General features: G+C 38.3%; 1 protein-coding gene across 1 annotated transcript in view; it reads left to right on the top strand.

The window, feature by feature from the left end:
• The window catches only part of UBXN4 (UBX domain protein 4), a 58,345-nt gene that overhangs the window by 39,611 nt on the left and 4,918 nt on the right, over positions 1-13,816 (top strand). The window contains exons 9-12 of the mRNA XM_032411234.1: positions 465-592; positions 4,646-4,748; positions 7,411-7,542; positions 8,495-8,694. Of these exons, the coding sequence (XP_032267125.1) occupies positions 465-592; positions 4,646-4,748; positions 7,411-7,542; positions 8,495-8,694 (563 nt within the window). The remainder of the gene's footprint in view (positions 1-464; positions 593-4,645; positions 4,749-7,410; positions 7,543-8,494; positions 8,695-13,816) is intronic.

The raw sequence follows: 13,816 nt of genomic DNA, 5'->3' as shown, positions 1-13,816 counted from the left end.
ATGGGACTGCAGGAGATTATGCTAAGTGAAATAAGTCAAGCAGAGAAAGTCAATTATCATATGGTTTCACTTATTTGTGGAACATAAGGAATAGCATGGAGAACATTAGGAGAAGGAAGGGAAAAACGAAGGGGGGAAATCAGAGGGAGAGATGAACCATGAGAGACTATGGACTCTGAGAAACAATCTGAGGGTTTTAGGGGGGGGGTGGGGGGATGGGTTAGCCCGGTGATGGGTATTAAGGAGGGCACGTACTGCATGGAGCACTGGGTGTTATACGAAAACAGTGAATCGTGGATCACTACATCAAAAACTAGTGCTGTATTATATGATGACTAACATAACAAAATAAAATTTAAAAAAAAAACCTCGTATACATTTGTGTTTGTTCCTTGTGTTTAGAAATACGTGAATAGATCATTCTAGCAGTGAAAGATAATTAGTGTCTAATACCTGTTTTAAAGGACCGTGCAGAGAGAGCTGCTCGTTTTGCAAAGACAAAAGAAGAAGTAGAAGCTGCTAAAGCTGCTGCTTTGCTGGCCAAACAGGCAGAAATGGAAGTCAAAAGGGAGTCTTCTGCAAGAGAAAGAAGGTACTTTATTTCCTGCTAAGTTATCTGTGCGTACATAGCCGCTGAGGAGAACAGCAGTTGTGAGCTGCTTTTTAACACTATTGTGTGCTGTGGCTATAGTAAGTAGTTCCAGGAGGATGTAATGACCAGTGTGGCAGTTGCCAGTGGTATTTGTCATTGAATGTGAGTGTACAGTGTAACAGTACAAAATAAGTCACTTCTAAAAGAAGGCTCAAGAAATCTATTTTCAAAAGACAGAAAACACATACATTGAAATGATTATAGTGGTTATCTTACATGTATTAGGATTCTTTAGTTGTGAGAATCTCAGATCAAATAAGATTAAGCAAAAGAGGGAATCCATTGGCTTTGCAGTTGGGATTTCCATTGATGGATTTGATTAGGTATAGCTAGATACAGGGATTTAAAAGATAACATTTTCTCTCTCTCTTTTTAATCTCTTGGGGTTTTTTTTTTGTTTTAGCTTCATTCTCAAAGAAACTTTTATGATGATGGTGAACCCAGGGCTTCTTGGCACATTCAGGATCTTGAGCTCCTGATCCCAGAGAGGAAAAACTCTTTCTCAAATCCTATATCATTAAGTAGGGAGAATTCTGATTGGCCTTATTTGGCTGATGCGGCCACCTTCAGCTCAATCCCTGTGTCTGCTTAAATTGGCTCCCTGCTTGGGGGAGTTCACATGCTCACTTCTGTGGTGAGGAGGTCAGGGAAATGTTACCGATAATCATAACAGAATGAATGACAGGTGGCAGGGATAAGACAGTTCCCAAAACAAAAATATGTTGTAAAGAGAAAAATACAGATTTCCAGTACATCCTAGTTGGATTATGGTTAATACTTTCTTTTCTGTACTTTTCTGTCTTTTTTTTTTTTTTTAAGATTTTATTTATTTGAAAGAGAAAGAGCACGAGCATACACACATGAGGGGGGCGGGTAGGGGCAGAGGGAGAGGGAGAAGCAGACTCCCCACTGAGCAGGGAGCCCAGTGTAGGGCTCGAGCCCAGGACCCTGAGATCATGACCTGAGCCAAAGACAGATGCTTAACCAACTGAGCCACCCAGGCAGTCCTGTACTTTTCTGTATTTTCTGTATTGGAAAATTAATGAGCATTCCTTTTGTAATCAGAAAAAGTACCTTTTTTTTTTTTTTAAAGATTTTATTTTTAAGTAATCTCCATGCCCATTTTGGCGCTCAAACTCACAAGCCCAAGATCAGGAGTTGCATGCTTCACCAACTGAGCCAGCCAGACACCCCAGAAAAACTACTTTTTATTTTGTTTTTTCAATTTTTACCACGTTTATTTTATAATCATGATTTCTGAGTCCTTATTAAGTTGATACAGTTTGAGGAAATAAATACTTCCTTCCCTTTTTGTTGCATAGGTACTAGTGGAGGAAGGGGAACAGAATATGAGAATAAGCAAAGGATGTAGGGAGCAGAAAGATGAAGTCAAAGAGAGACAGTGTTTATATGAACCCTCTGGAAGCAGTACCAACCAACAAAGTACAGAGCTTACAACATGAGTAAAAACTACTTTTTAAAAACTATTATCCAAAAGTAATAAAATACTTAATATATTTAATGAAAGTGTAAGTCTCGCATACTGAGAACTAGAAAACATTTTTTAAAGAATTAAAGCAGACATAAATACATGGAAAGACATTCTGTGTTCATAGATCAGAGGACTTAATATTCTTAAGATGGCAGTACAAAAGGGGCTTGAGAGATGAAAAGAAAAAGGGGCAAAAAATGGCTGTACTCCCCAAACTGATCTGTAGATTCAACAAAATCCCTATTAAAATCCCAGGTGATTTTTTTTTTGCCAAAATTTTTGCATAAAAATTCATATGGAAATGCAAGGGACCCAGAATAGTCCAAATTATCTGGAAAAAGAACAAAGTTGGGACACTCAGATTTTTTTAATTTTAAATTAAAAGCTACAGTAACCCGGACAGCGTGGTATTGGCATAAGGATGAATGTATGGATCACTGTAATAGAATTGAGTCTCCAGAAATAAACGCATGCATTTCCCCAATGTTTATAGCAGCAATGTCCACAGTAGCCAAACTATGGAAGGAGCCCAGATGTCCATCAACAGGAGAATGGATAAAGAAAATGGGGTGTCTGTATGCAATGGAATATTACTCAGCCATCAAAAAGAATGAAATCTTGCCATTTGCAACAACATGGATGGAACTAGAGAGTATTATGCTAAGCGAAATCAGTCAGAGAAAGACAAATACCATATGATTTCACTCATATGTGGAATTTAAGAAACAAAGCAGATAAACATAGGGGAAGGAAAGGAAAAATAAAAAGAGGAAAGCAAAACCATAAGAGACTCTTAACTATAGGGAGCAAACTGAGGGTTGCTGGAGGGGCGGTGGATGGGGGGATGGGGTAATTGGGTGATGGATTAAGGAGGTCACTTGATGTAATGAGCACTGGGTGTTTTATGCAACTGATGAATCACTAAATTCTACCCCTGAAACTAATAATATACTATATGTTAACTAAATTGAATTTAAATAAAAAATTAAAACAATAAAATCTTTAGAAAAAAAGGAAAGAAACTCATGCATTTATGATCGATTGATTTTTGAAAATGGTACCAGGGTCATTCAATGGGGGAAAGAAAGGGCTCTTTCACAAATGGTGCTTGGACACATCCGAAAGAATGAATTTGAACCCTTCAAGTATAAACTCTTAGGAAAAAAATGAGAAAATCTTGTGTTCTCGGAAAAGGCAGTGATTCTTAGACATGACACCAAAAGCACGAGGAACAAAAGAAAGCAATAGATAAATTGGACTTCATCAAAATTAAAAATTTTGTGTTTCAAGGGACATCATCAATAAAGTGAAAAGATAGCCCCCAGAATTGGAGAAAATATTTGCAAACCATATAGCTGATGAGAGACTTGTATCTAGAATACAAAAAGGAGTTTTTAATAACTTAACAGTAAAAAGCAAACAACCCAGTTTTTAAATATGGGAAAAGGATTTAAATAGACATTTCTCCAGAGAAGATCTACAAATGGTCAGTAAGCCATATAAAAAGATACTCAACATTATTAGTCATTAGGAAAATTAAATCAAAACCACAATGAGATACTGTTTAATGCCCTTCAGCATGCCTAAGCTTAAAAAAGCAACAACAAATCTTGGCAAGGATGTGGACACTTTGAAACTCTCCTACACTGCTGATGGGATTATAAATATTATTCAGTAATTAAAAGGAATGAAGTCCTGACACATGCTACAACATGGATGAACTTTGAGAACATAATGTTACATGAAAGCCAGTCACCAAAAAGTCACACATTCTACTATTCCATATAATGGAATTTGTCTGAAATGGGCAAATTCTCAGAGGCAGAAAGTAGATAAGTGCTTGCCAAAGGGCTAGATGAGGGAGGAGTAGGGAGCAATTGCTGATGGGTTCAGGGTTTCTTTTTGGGGTGATGAGAATGTTTTGTTGGAATTAAATAGTGGGGATGGTTGCACAACTATGACTATAATAAAAACCACTAAATTAATTGTATGCTTTATTTTTTTTAGAAGATTTTAGTTATTTGAGAGAGAGGGAGACAGTGGGAGAGAGCATGACTGAGGAGGAGAGGGAGAAGCAGGGCCCCTGCTAAGTAGGTAGCCCAGTGTGGGGCTCGAGCCAGGATCCCAGGATCATGACCTGAGCCAAAGGAAGACGCCTAACCAACTAAGCCACCCAGGCGCCCCTAATTGTATGCTTTAAAAGGGTGAATTAAAATTCAGTTGGTGGAGCATGCAACTCTTGATCTCGGGGTTGTGAGTTCGAGCCCCAACTCAGATGTAGAGATTACTTAAAAATCTTTAAAAAATAAATAAAAGGGTGAATTTTATGTTACGTAAATTATATCTCAATAAAGCTGTTACTAAAAAATAATAAGAGGGCTCACATTGTGGGAAAAAACCCATTTTTATTTTGTACATTTTCACTTCATTTTCTCTTTTAATGATATTGTTTGAGAATATGTAGAGGTAAAGATGCTGATGTTAATCTTCTTTTTTCATAGCACTGTTGCAAGAATTCAGTTTCGTCTTCCTGATGGTTCGTCCTTTACAAATCAGTTCCCTTCTGATGCTCCTCTAGAAGAAGCAAGACAGTTTGCTGCACAGGTAAATTTATGTCTTGTCTTGAGTTGTAGTAAAGGTAGATGAATAGGTTATTAAAATGTAGGAGGAGAAAATTTCCAAGCCTGATTTGTAGAGTGTAAGTCATGACTTATCCCCAGGAGGGAAGCACCAGACACCTCTGGGGTGTTGTGGAGCTTCCAGCAGGTATTAGTGCCACATAAGGAAAGCACATCTGCTTCTTGTGCAGAAATAGGGATTTCCTGATACTGTAAAATAGGCTTTGGAAACTTTTCTCACTGCTTTTGCAAATGATTATCCAAAGGTCTAATCTGAGGGAGTTGTCACCTGTAAAAGGATGCAGTTTTTCTTCCTCTCTCTTCACATTTTCTGCAGGTCACCTTGGGGCTGGCCATTTTTCCACCATCTGCCAGGTGGCCAGGCCTAAAGATCAGTAATCTTTATTTGGTAACAGGTATCTTCTTCCAGAATATGGCCTTACTCAAAATCTCAGTTGGTGTGAAATTTTGTATCTTAGAAAATAAGATACGAGTAATTTCCAATTACAGTTGACCCTTGAACAGTGTGGGTATTAAGGGTTGCCAAACTCCTGCACAGTTGAAAATCCATGTATAATTTTTGATTCTGCAAAAACTGAACTGCTACTAGCGTACTGTTGACCAGAACCCTTACCAGTAACAGTCGATTAACACATATTTTGTATATTATATGTATCATACATATTGTATTCTTACAATAAAGTTAGCTAGAGGAAAGAGAATGTTAAGAAAATCATAAGGAAGAGAACATACATTTATAATGCTGTACTGTAAAAAATCCGTGTCTAGGTGGGCCCACACAGTTCACACCCATGTTGTTCAAGGATCAGCTGTAGTTTTTATTCTCTGAATGAGTCCTTTTTCAAAAAGGATTCTAGGCATTCGATGTCCTTTAGGATCTGGGCTCATGATATGCCCCACTCTTGGTCTCATGTAGCTTTTCAAGGTTAAAATTAGGGTTCAGATCTTTCCCCTAGACCTCATCTCCCCATTTAGTCTGCTTTCTCACTTGTGGATCCCAAGAGAGCACCTAAAAAGCTGTCTGCCTTCCTCCACTGGTGAGCTGGGCTTTGCAATGTAAAAACATTTTTAAGAACTCTTTTTCCCTAAGCTTACAGTGGAACCAACCCCCAGTAGCTCTTTTATTCTTCTTTTGCCCTGGGGCCCCACTTGGGGCCTCCCAAAAGGGAATACTTACTCCTGGCCTGAGTCGTACCACTGCTACCATAGGTAAGTGAAGGAGGAAGCCACATGAGAAAAAAAATCTTTGCATCAGTCCTATTAGAACTTTATTTCAGTACAGTAACCTAATTTTGTATTTTTGTATTTCTTCATGTTAGAGTAAGAACAGTGAAAGGTATGTATATGACCTCCAGTTAAAAAAAATACAAAGAACAAAGGTGTTGGTCTGTTTCTTTGGAATCTTCTAGGGAGAGAGAAACGCTTATCTAAGATTTTATAGGTATAGGTGACTTAAAATTATGAAGGTGATCGTGATGCTGCCCAGTGTAGGTTCCTGGATCTGGGAGTGTGTGTGGCAGGGATTAGACTATGGGCCATTTATTTTTTTGAGACAAGGAAGACGTGAAACTCCTGATGTTATATATATGAGGAAAGTTCTGGACTATTCCAGATTTTTAATAGGGAATGCCTGTAATCCAGATGTATATCGGAGAGATAGTAATACAAGTTTACCAAAGTATAGTGAAAACTAATGGCAAACTGTAGGAATATTCAAAAGAGACAACTGTTCATTTTTACTCAATTTATTTAGATGGTTTTAGGAACTGTAATCTTGCGATTTTGTGATCATTTTTGGCTTGTAAAAGCTTTTAGGTACTATTTGGATTTGGTAGCTTTGAGCTACTTTTTGAAGCACAAAGTTTTTATAAAGGTTTTGTGAGTTTACCTTTGAATGAACTTCTTTAAAATTTATTTCATTTTTTTTTAAGATTTTAAAAATTTATTTGTCAGAGCACAAGCAGGGGGAGAGGCAGACAGGGAGAAGCAGGCTCCTCGCTGAGCAAGGAGCCCGATGTGGGACTGGAGCCCTATGCAGGACTCAATCCCAGGATCCTGAGATTATAACCTGCGCTAAAGGCAGCCACTTAACCGACTGAGCCGCCCAGGCGTCCCAAATTTTTTTTTTTTTTTAAGATTTTATTTATTTATTTGACAGAGCGAGTGAGCACAAACAGGCAGAGTGGCAGGCAGAGGGAGAGGGAGAAGCAGACTCCCTGCTGAGCAGGGAGCCCAATGCGGGGCTCGATCCCAGGAACCTGGGATCATGACCTGAGCGGAAAGCAGATGCTTAACCCACTAAGCCACCCAGGCGCGCCCCCCCACCCTTTTTTTTTAAGATTTTATTTTTTGAGAGAGAGAGTACGTGCAGGGTGGGGCACAGGGGGGAGGGAGAGGGAGAGAGAATCTGGAGCAGACTCTGTGCTGAGCAGGGCCTGAACTCACAAACCTGAGATCATGACTTGACCCAAAACCAAGAGTCGGACACTTAACTGACTTAGCCCCTGAATGAACTTTAAAATTAAGGTAGTTTGAATTAAAGCAGTTGTTTTGGATGCATTTGGGTATGTAATATCTTACTTTAAAAAGGCACCTTTGTAAGGTTTTAAACTTACATTATGTTACAGACTGTTGGCAACACTTACGGTAATTTTTCACTAGCAACCATGTTTCCCCGGAGGGAATTTACCAAAGAAGATTATAAAAAGAAATTGTTGGATTTGGAACTTGCCCCAAGTGCTTCAGTGGTACTATTGCCGGTATGTATATATGTATTTTTTTTTTTTCTATCTTTACAATCCTATTTGTTCTACTCCTGATCATTTCTTAAAATCAGTGGAAGGGAAGGTGAAACATGTACTGTGTGTAATTAAATTCACATTGTCCAAAAATATTAGATTAATTTATTGTTCCATTGTTCTGTGTGTTTTATATTTCTATTGCTAATGAGGCATTAAATAAATATTTTAATTTTCACCTTTTTTCCTCACCTATTTTCATGTACAAAAATGACCAGTAAGAGAAGAAAATAAGAAATGCACAGTATTGGTATAATGTATGGTTTTAGTGTCTTTTATTTATGTATGACCCTACTGTTTATGAAGTTTTTTAAAAAAAGATTTTAACATAAAAGTAACATTGATTTTTAAATATATTGATCACATTTGATCCTCACAACAGTATTTTAATCTCTGATGAAGAGGCTCAGAAACTTTAAATGACTTGGCCAAGGCATCCCCTAAGTGCTAGAGATGGAGAGCCTGGTCTTCTGTATTTTGATTAGGATAGTTTTCCTGGTTCTGAACTAGAGCCCCACACCTGAAACAATTAGTCTTAATCAGGATTAATTTGTATTCACTGAGGTTTTGAAACCTTTCCCTTGTTTTTAATAAGCAAGGAAGACTTTTCTTACCAAAGTTGTTGATTTCATTACAAACAGAAGGTTAGTTCTCTTAAAAATAATTGGTTCATTTCACCAAGAACTACTTTCAGTGTTGTGATTACTCCTTTAAAAAACAGAGCTCCTGGAGTTCCCAGAAGTTTATATAAAATATACATTTGAAAAACAGCAGAAGATGGTAATGGTACCTTCTTGCAGTAAACTAAAGTCAATAGGACTTTGTTTTCCAGATAAAAGATTCATCTAGAACCTTGAGTGTGATGTGATTGGGCTCATGGAGCCTTTATTGAGGTTTATTTCTTAATTTTTAGGCAGGAAGAACAACCACATCCATGGTACATTCTTCCAGTGGAGACTTTTGGACATTGTTGGGGACAGTCCTTTACCCATTCCTGGCCATCTGGAGATTGATTAGCAACTTCCTATTTAGTAACCCTCCTGCACAGACCTCTGTGAGAGCAGCATCATCGGAGTCCTCAAACCTTGCATCATCTAGCAACTCAGAAAAAAGGTATTTGTTTGTGTTTACCCATTTCAGAATGTGTTAGTAATGTTCAAATTCAAAATGAACATTTTTGTTATGGGTACTTTGCCATCTTTCTACATAAGGGAAAAAATTTAAATGTTCTGAAGTTTTACTCTATCATCTCTCCTGGGATGCTCACTACCTGAGTTTTCTCAACCATCTTTCTAGAACCTGCTCCACAAAAATCAGCATCACGTCCGCTGATTTTATTTATTGACTTCTCCTTATCCTGTAACTGTAAAGGCAGATTTTTTTTTTCCAGGCCTAAATAGTAGTATCTTTCTTGCTAACCATGTTTTGTCCAACAAGATATTTCATTTAATTAATTTCTCACAGTAATCTTGCATACATTTTTTTGGAGGTGTCACTGTGCTTTAGATAATTTTAATCCCTGGTAGCTTCTTGATCTGCTTCCTGTCTTCTTCCTGTCTTCATTCAGAGAAAGACCAAACTGAGAAAACTGGATATTCACTTGAAAATGGAGCCTTCTTCAGAGTGTTATTTTACACTAGTCCCTTAAACAAGAGGCCTTCTTTTTATTGCACATGGCCAAGGTTAGAATGGTAATTCTAAACAACACCAATGATTTTAGCTCATACCTCTGTTAAGATTCTGCATATTTGAAACAGGTTAATGGAAGTATTTTCCTGGAAGGTGGGATTGTAGCTTTTTCTAATTAAATAATAGCACGATTTATTATAATATATACCTCTTGCTGTTAAACACTGTTCAGCCATTAATACGCATTATAGCACATACACCAATCTTCTGTGATAAGTAATGAAAATCCTTGCTTCGGTCTGCCATCAGCAAATAAAGTCCTTGGTCTTATATCCTATTGACTCTCTAGATGAAGATTTAGTGAATATTGTGATTGGGCTGATTTGGCCTTTATCTTGGTTTCTTTTGTAGCTATTAGGAAGACCAATCATATCCTTAGTACATTACTTAAGTGGGGATACAGGGAAATTCTTCTCTAGACTGGGAATGGCATTCAAACTAGGTCTTTTTTTTTTTTTTTTTAAGATTTTTATTTGACAGAGAGAGATAGCGAGAGCAGGAACACGAGCAGGGGGAGTGGGAGAGGGAGAAGCAGGCTTCCCGCGGAGCAGGGAGCCCGATGTGGGACTTGATCCCAGGACCCTGGGATCATGACCTGAGCCGAAGGCAGACGCTTAACGACTAAACCACCCAGGCGCCCCCAAACTAGGTCTTGTTAGTGCTGAATTTTAGAACTCTTACCGAGCATTGGGTAGATGCATTTAATTCTGAATTACTGTTACATAGCATAGCTTGCTATGTGGGTTTGTTTTTCTTTTTTTTTACTATTATTTTTTTTATTAAGTAAACTACACCCAGTGTGGGGCTCAAGCTCATGAACCTGAGACCAAGAGACACAAGCTCTTCTGACTAAGCCAGCCAGGTGCCCTGCTGTGTGGTCTTTTAAAACTTTTTTCAAATAAGGGAAGAGATACTAGGTTGGGGCAAAGGATGGATGAATGTATATCTTGAGAGCAAAGCTTTGTGTTCCACTGTTGGTCCCCCCCCTTCACCCCACTGACCATTGGAGAATGTATTAGCTTAAATTTCACCCATTTTCCTTTCCATTTTCAGATGCTGAAAGCCTGTTTGTTCTTTTTTTTTTTTTAGTGTCATTTATGAAATACATTTATTCATTGGACAGTAAAACATATTTTCCTACAAACCTTTTCCTTTCTATTCTCAATCTATTCATTTAGTCACTCAAGAAATAAAATTCATAGTCAACTTCTTTTCTCCCTTTTTCCTTACCCTTCTATATCTAATCTGTCAAAGTTTCACAGATTTAATCTCCTAAATATATTTTGTTTCATTCCTTTCCACTGCCTTAGTCAAAGATCTCATAATTTCTCACCAGAATCATTGGAATAATCCAGTTGATCTTCCTGCCACTAGATTTACATCTGTCCCTTGTTTTAACCAGATTATTGCGTGAGTTAACTTATTTTTTTTTTTTTGATTATTAACATATATTATATTATTTGTTTCAGGGGTACAGGTCTGTGATTCATCAGTCTTACACAATACACAGCACTCACCACAACACATACCCTACCCAATGTCCATCACCCAGCCACCCCATTCCCTCACCCCCCCAGCAACCCTCAGTTTGTTTCCTGAGATAAGAGTCTCTCATGGTTTGTCTCCCTCTCCAGTTTCGTCTTGTTTCATTTTTTCCTCTCTTCCCCTGTCCTCTGCCTTGTTTCTTAAATTCCACATATCAGTGAGATCATATGATAATTGTCTTTCTCTGATTGACTTACTTCACTTAGCATAATACCCTGTAGTTCCATCCACATTGTTGCAAATGGCAAGATTTCATTTTTGATGGCTGTGTAATATCCGTTGTATATCCATTGTGTGTGTGTGTTTGTGTGTGTGTACACACCACATCTTTGTCCATTCATCTGTCGATGGATATCTGGGCTCTTTCCATAGTTTGGCTATTGTGGACATTGCTGCTATAAACATTGGGGTGTATGTGCCTCTTCGGATCACTACATTTGTATCTTTGGGGTAAATACCCAGTAATGCAATTGCTGGGTCATTGGGTAGCTCTATTTTTCAACTTTTTGAGGAACTGCCATATTGTTTTCCAGAGTGGTGCACCAGCTTGCATTCCCACCAACAGTGTAGAAGGGTTCCCCTTTCTCTGCATCCTCACCAACATCTGTCATTTCCTGACTTGTTAATTTTAGCCATTCTGACTGGTGTGAAATGGTATCTCATTGTGGTATCTCATCCCTGATGCTGAGTGATGCTGAGCACTTATTTATGTGTCTGTTGGCCAGTTGGATGTCTTCTTTGCAGAAGACCTGTCTGTTCATGTCTTTTGCCCATTTCTTGATTGGATTATTTGTTGTGTGTTGAGTTTGATAAGTTCTTTATAGATTTTGGATACTAGCCCTTTATCTGATATGTCATTTGCAAATATCTTCTCCCATTTTGTCGGTTGTCTTTTGGTTTTGTTGACTGTTTCCTTTGCTGTGCAAAAGCTTTTTATCTTGATGAAATCCCAATAGTTCATTTTTGCCTTTGTTTCTCTTGCCTTTGGCAACATGTCTAGCAAGAGGCTGCTGCAGCCAAAGTCGAAGAGGTTGCTTTCTGTGTTCTTCTCAAGGATTTTGATGGATTCCTGTGTCACATTTAGGTCTTTCATACATTTTGAGTCTATTTTTGTGTATGGTGTAAGGAAATGGTCCAGGTTCATTCTTCTGCATGTGGCTCTCCAACTTTCCCAACACCATTTGTTGAAGAGACTGTCTTTTTTCCATTGGATATTCTTTCCTGCTTTGTTGAAGATTAGTTGGCCATAGGGTTGAGGGTCCATTTCTGAGTTCTCTGTTCTGTTCCATTGATCTATGTGTCTGTTTTTGTCCCAGTACCCTACTGTCTTGATGATTACAGCTTTGTAATAGAGCTTTGAAGTCTGGAATTGTGATGCCACCAGCTTTGGTTTTCTTTTTCAACACTCCTCTGGCTGTTCGGGGTCTTTTCTGGTTCCATGCAAATTTTAGGATTATTTGTTCAAGTTCTGTGAAAAAAGTTGATGGTATTTTGATAGGGATTGCATTGAATGTGTAGATTGCTCTAGATAGCGTAGACATTTTAACAATATTTGTTCTTCTAATCCATGAGCATGGAACATTTTCCATTTCTTTGTGTCTTCCTGGATTTATTTCATGAGTGTTTTATAGTTTTCTGAGTACAGATTCTTTGCCTCTTTGGTTAGATTTATTCTTAGGTATCTTATGGTTTGGGGTGTAGTTTTAAATGGGATCGACTCCTTAATTGCTCTTTCTTCTGTGTCGTTGGTATATAGAAATGCATCTGATTTCTGTACATTAATTTTATATCCTGCCACTTTACTGAATTCCTGTATGAGTTCTAGCAGTTTTGGGGTGGAGTCTTCTGGGTTTTCCACATAAAGTATCAAATCATGTGCAGAGAGTGAGAGTTTGACTTCTTCTTTGCCAATTTGGATGCCTTTGATTTCTTTTTGTTGTCTGATTGCTGAGGCTGGACTTCTAGTAGTATGTTGAACAGCAGTGGTGATAGTGGACTTCCTGCTGTGTTCCTGACGTTAGGGGAAAAGCTCTCAGTTTTTCCCCATTGAGAATGATATTCGCTGTGGGTTTTTTTTTTTTAAAGAATTTTTTTTTTTTTTTTTTTATTCATTTGAGACAGAGAGATAGAGAGAGAGAGAGAGAGTAGGAGCAGTGGGGAAAGGTGGAGGGAGAGGGAGAAGCAGACTCCCCACTGAGCAGGGAGCCTGATGTGGGGCTCGATCCCAGGACCTGGAGATCATGACCTGAGCCGAAGGCAGACGCTTAACGACTGAGCCACCCAGGCGCCCCTCGCTGTGGGTTTTTCATAGATGGCTTTTATGATATTGAGGTATGTACCCTCTATCCCTACACTCTGAAGAGTTTTGATCAAGAAAGGATGCTGTACTTTGTCAAATGCTTTTTCTGCATCTATTGAGAGCATCATATGGTTCTTGTCCTTTCTTTTAATAATGTAGCGTATCACATTGATGATTTGTGGATGTTGAACCACCCTTGCAGCCCAGGAATAAATCCCACGTGGTCGTGCTGAATAACCCTTTAATATACTGTTGGATCCTATTGGCTAGTATTTTGGTGAGAATTTTTACATCCATGTTCATCAGGGATATTGGTCTGTAATTTTCCTTTTTGGTAGGGTCTTTGTCTGCTTTGGGGATCAAGGTAATGCTGGCCTCATAAAAAGAGTTTGAAAGTTTTCCTTCCATTCCTATTTTTTGGAACAGTTTCAGAAGAATGGGTATTAATTCCTCTTCAAATGTTTGGTAGAATTCCCCTGGGAAGCCATCTGGCCCTGGGCTCTTGTTTGTTGGGAGATTTTTGATTAATGCTACAATTTTCCTGCTAGTTATGGGTCTGTTCAGGTTTTCTATTTCTTCCTGGTTCAGTTTTGATAGTTTATACGTCTCTAGGAATGCATCCATTTCTTCCATGTTGTCTAATTTGTTGGCATATAGTTGCTAATAATATGTTCTCATAATTGTATTTCTTCGGTGTTGGTT

This window comes from Phoca vitulina, unplaced genomic scaffold (assembly GCF_004348235.1).
Source record: "Phoca vitulina isolate PV1807 unplaced genomic scaffold, GSC_HSeal_1.0 scaffold1, whole genome shotgun sequence".
Classification (NCBI taxonomy): Eukaryota; Metazoa; Chordata; class Mammalia; order Carnivora; family Phocidae; genus Phoca; species Phoca vitulina.
Note: the sequence above shows the minus strand (reverse complement) of the source record. Positions and strands in the feature narration are given on the sequence as shown.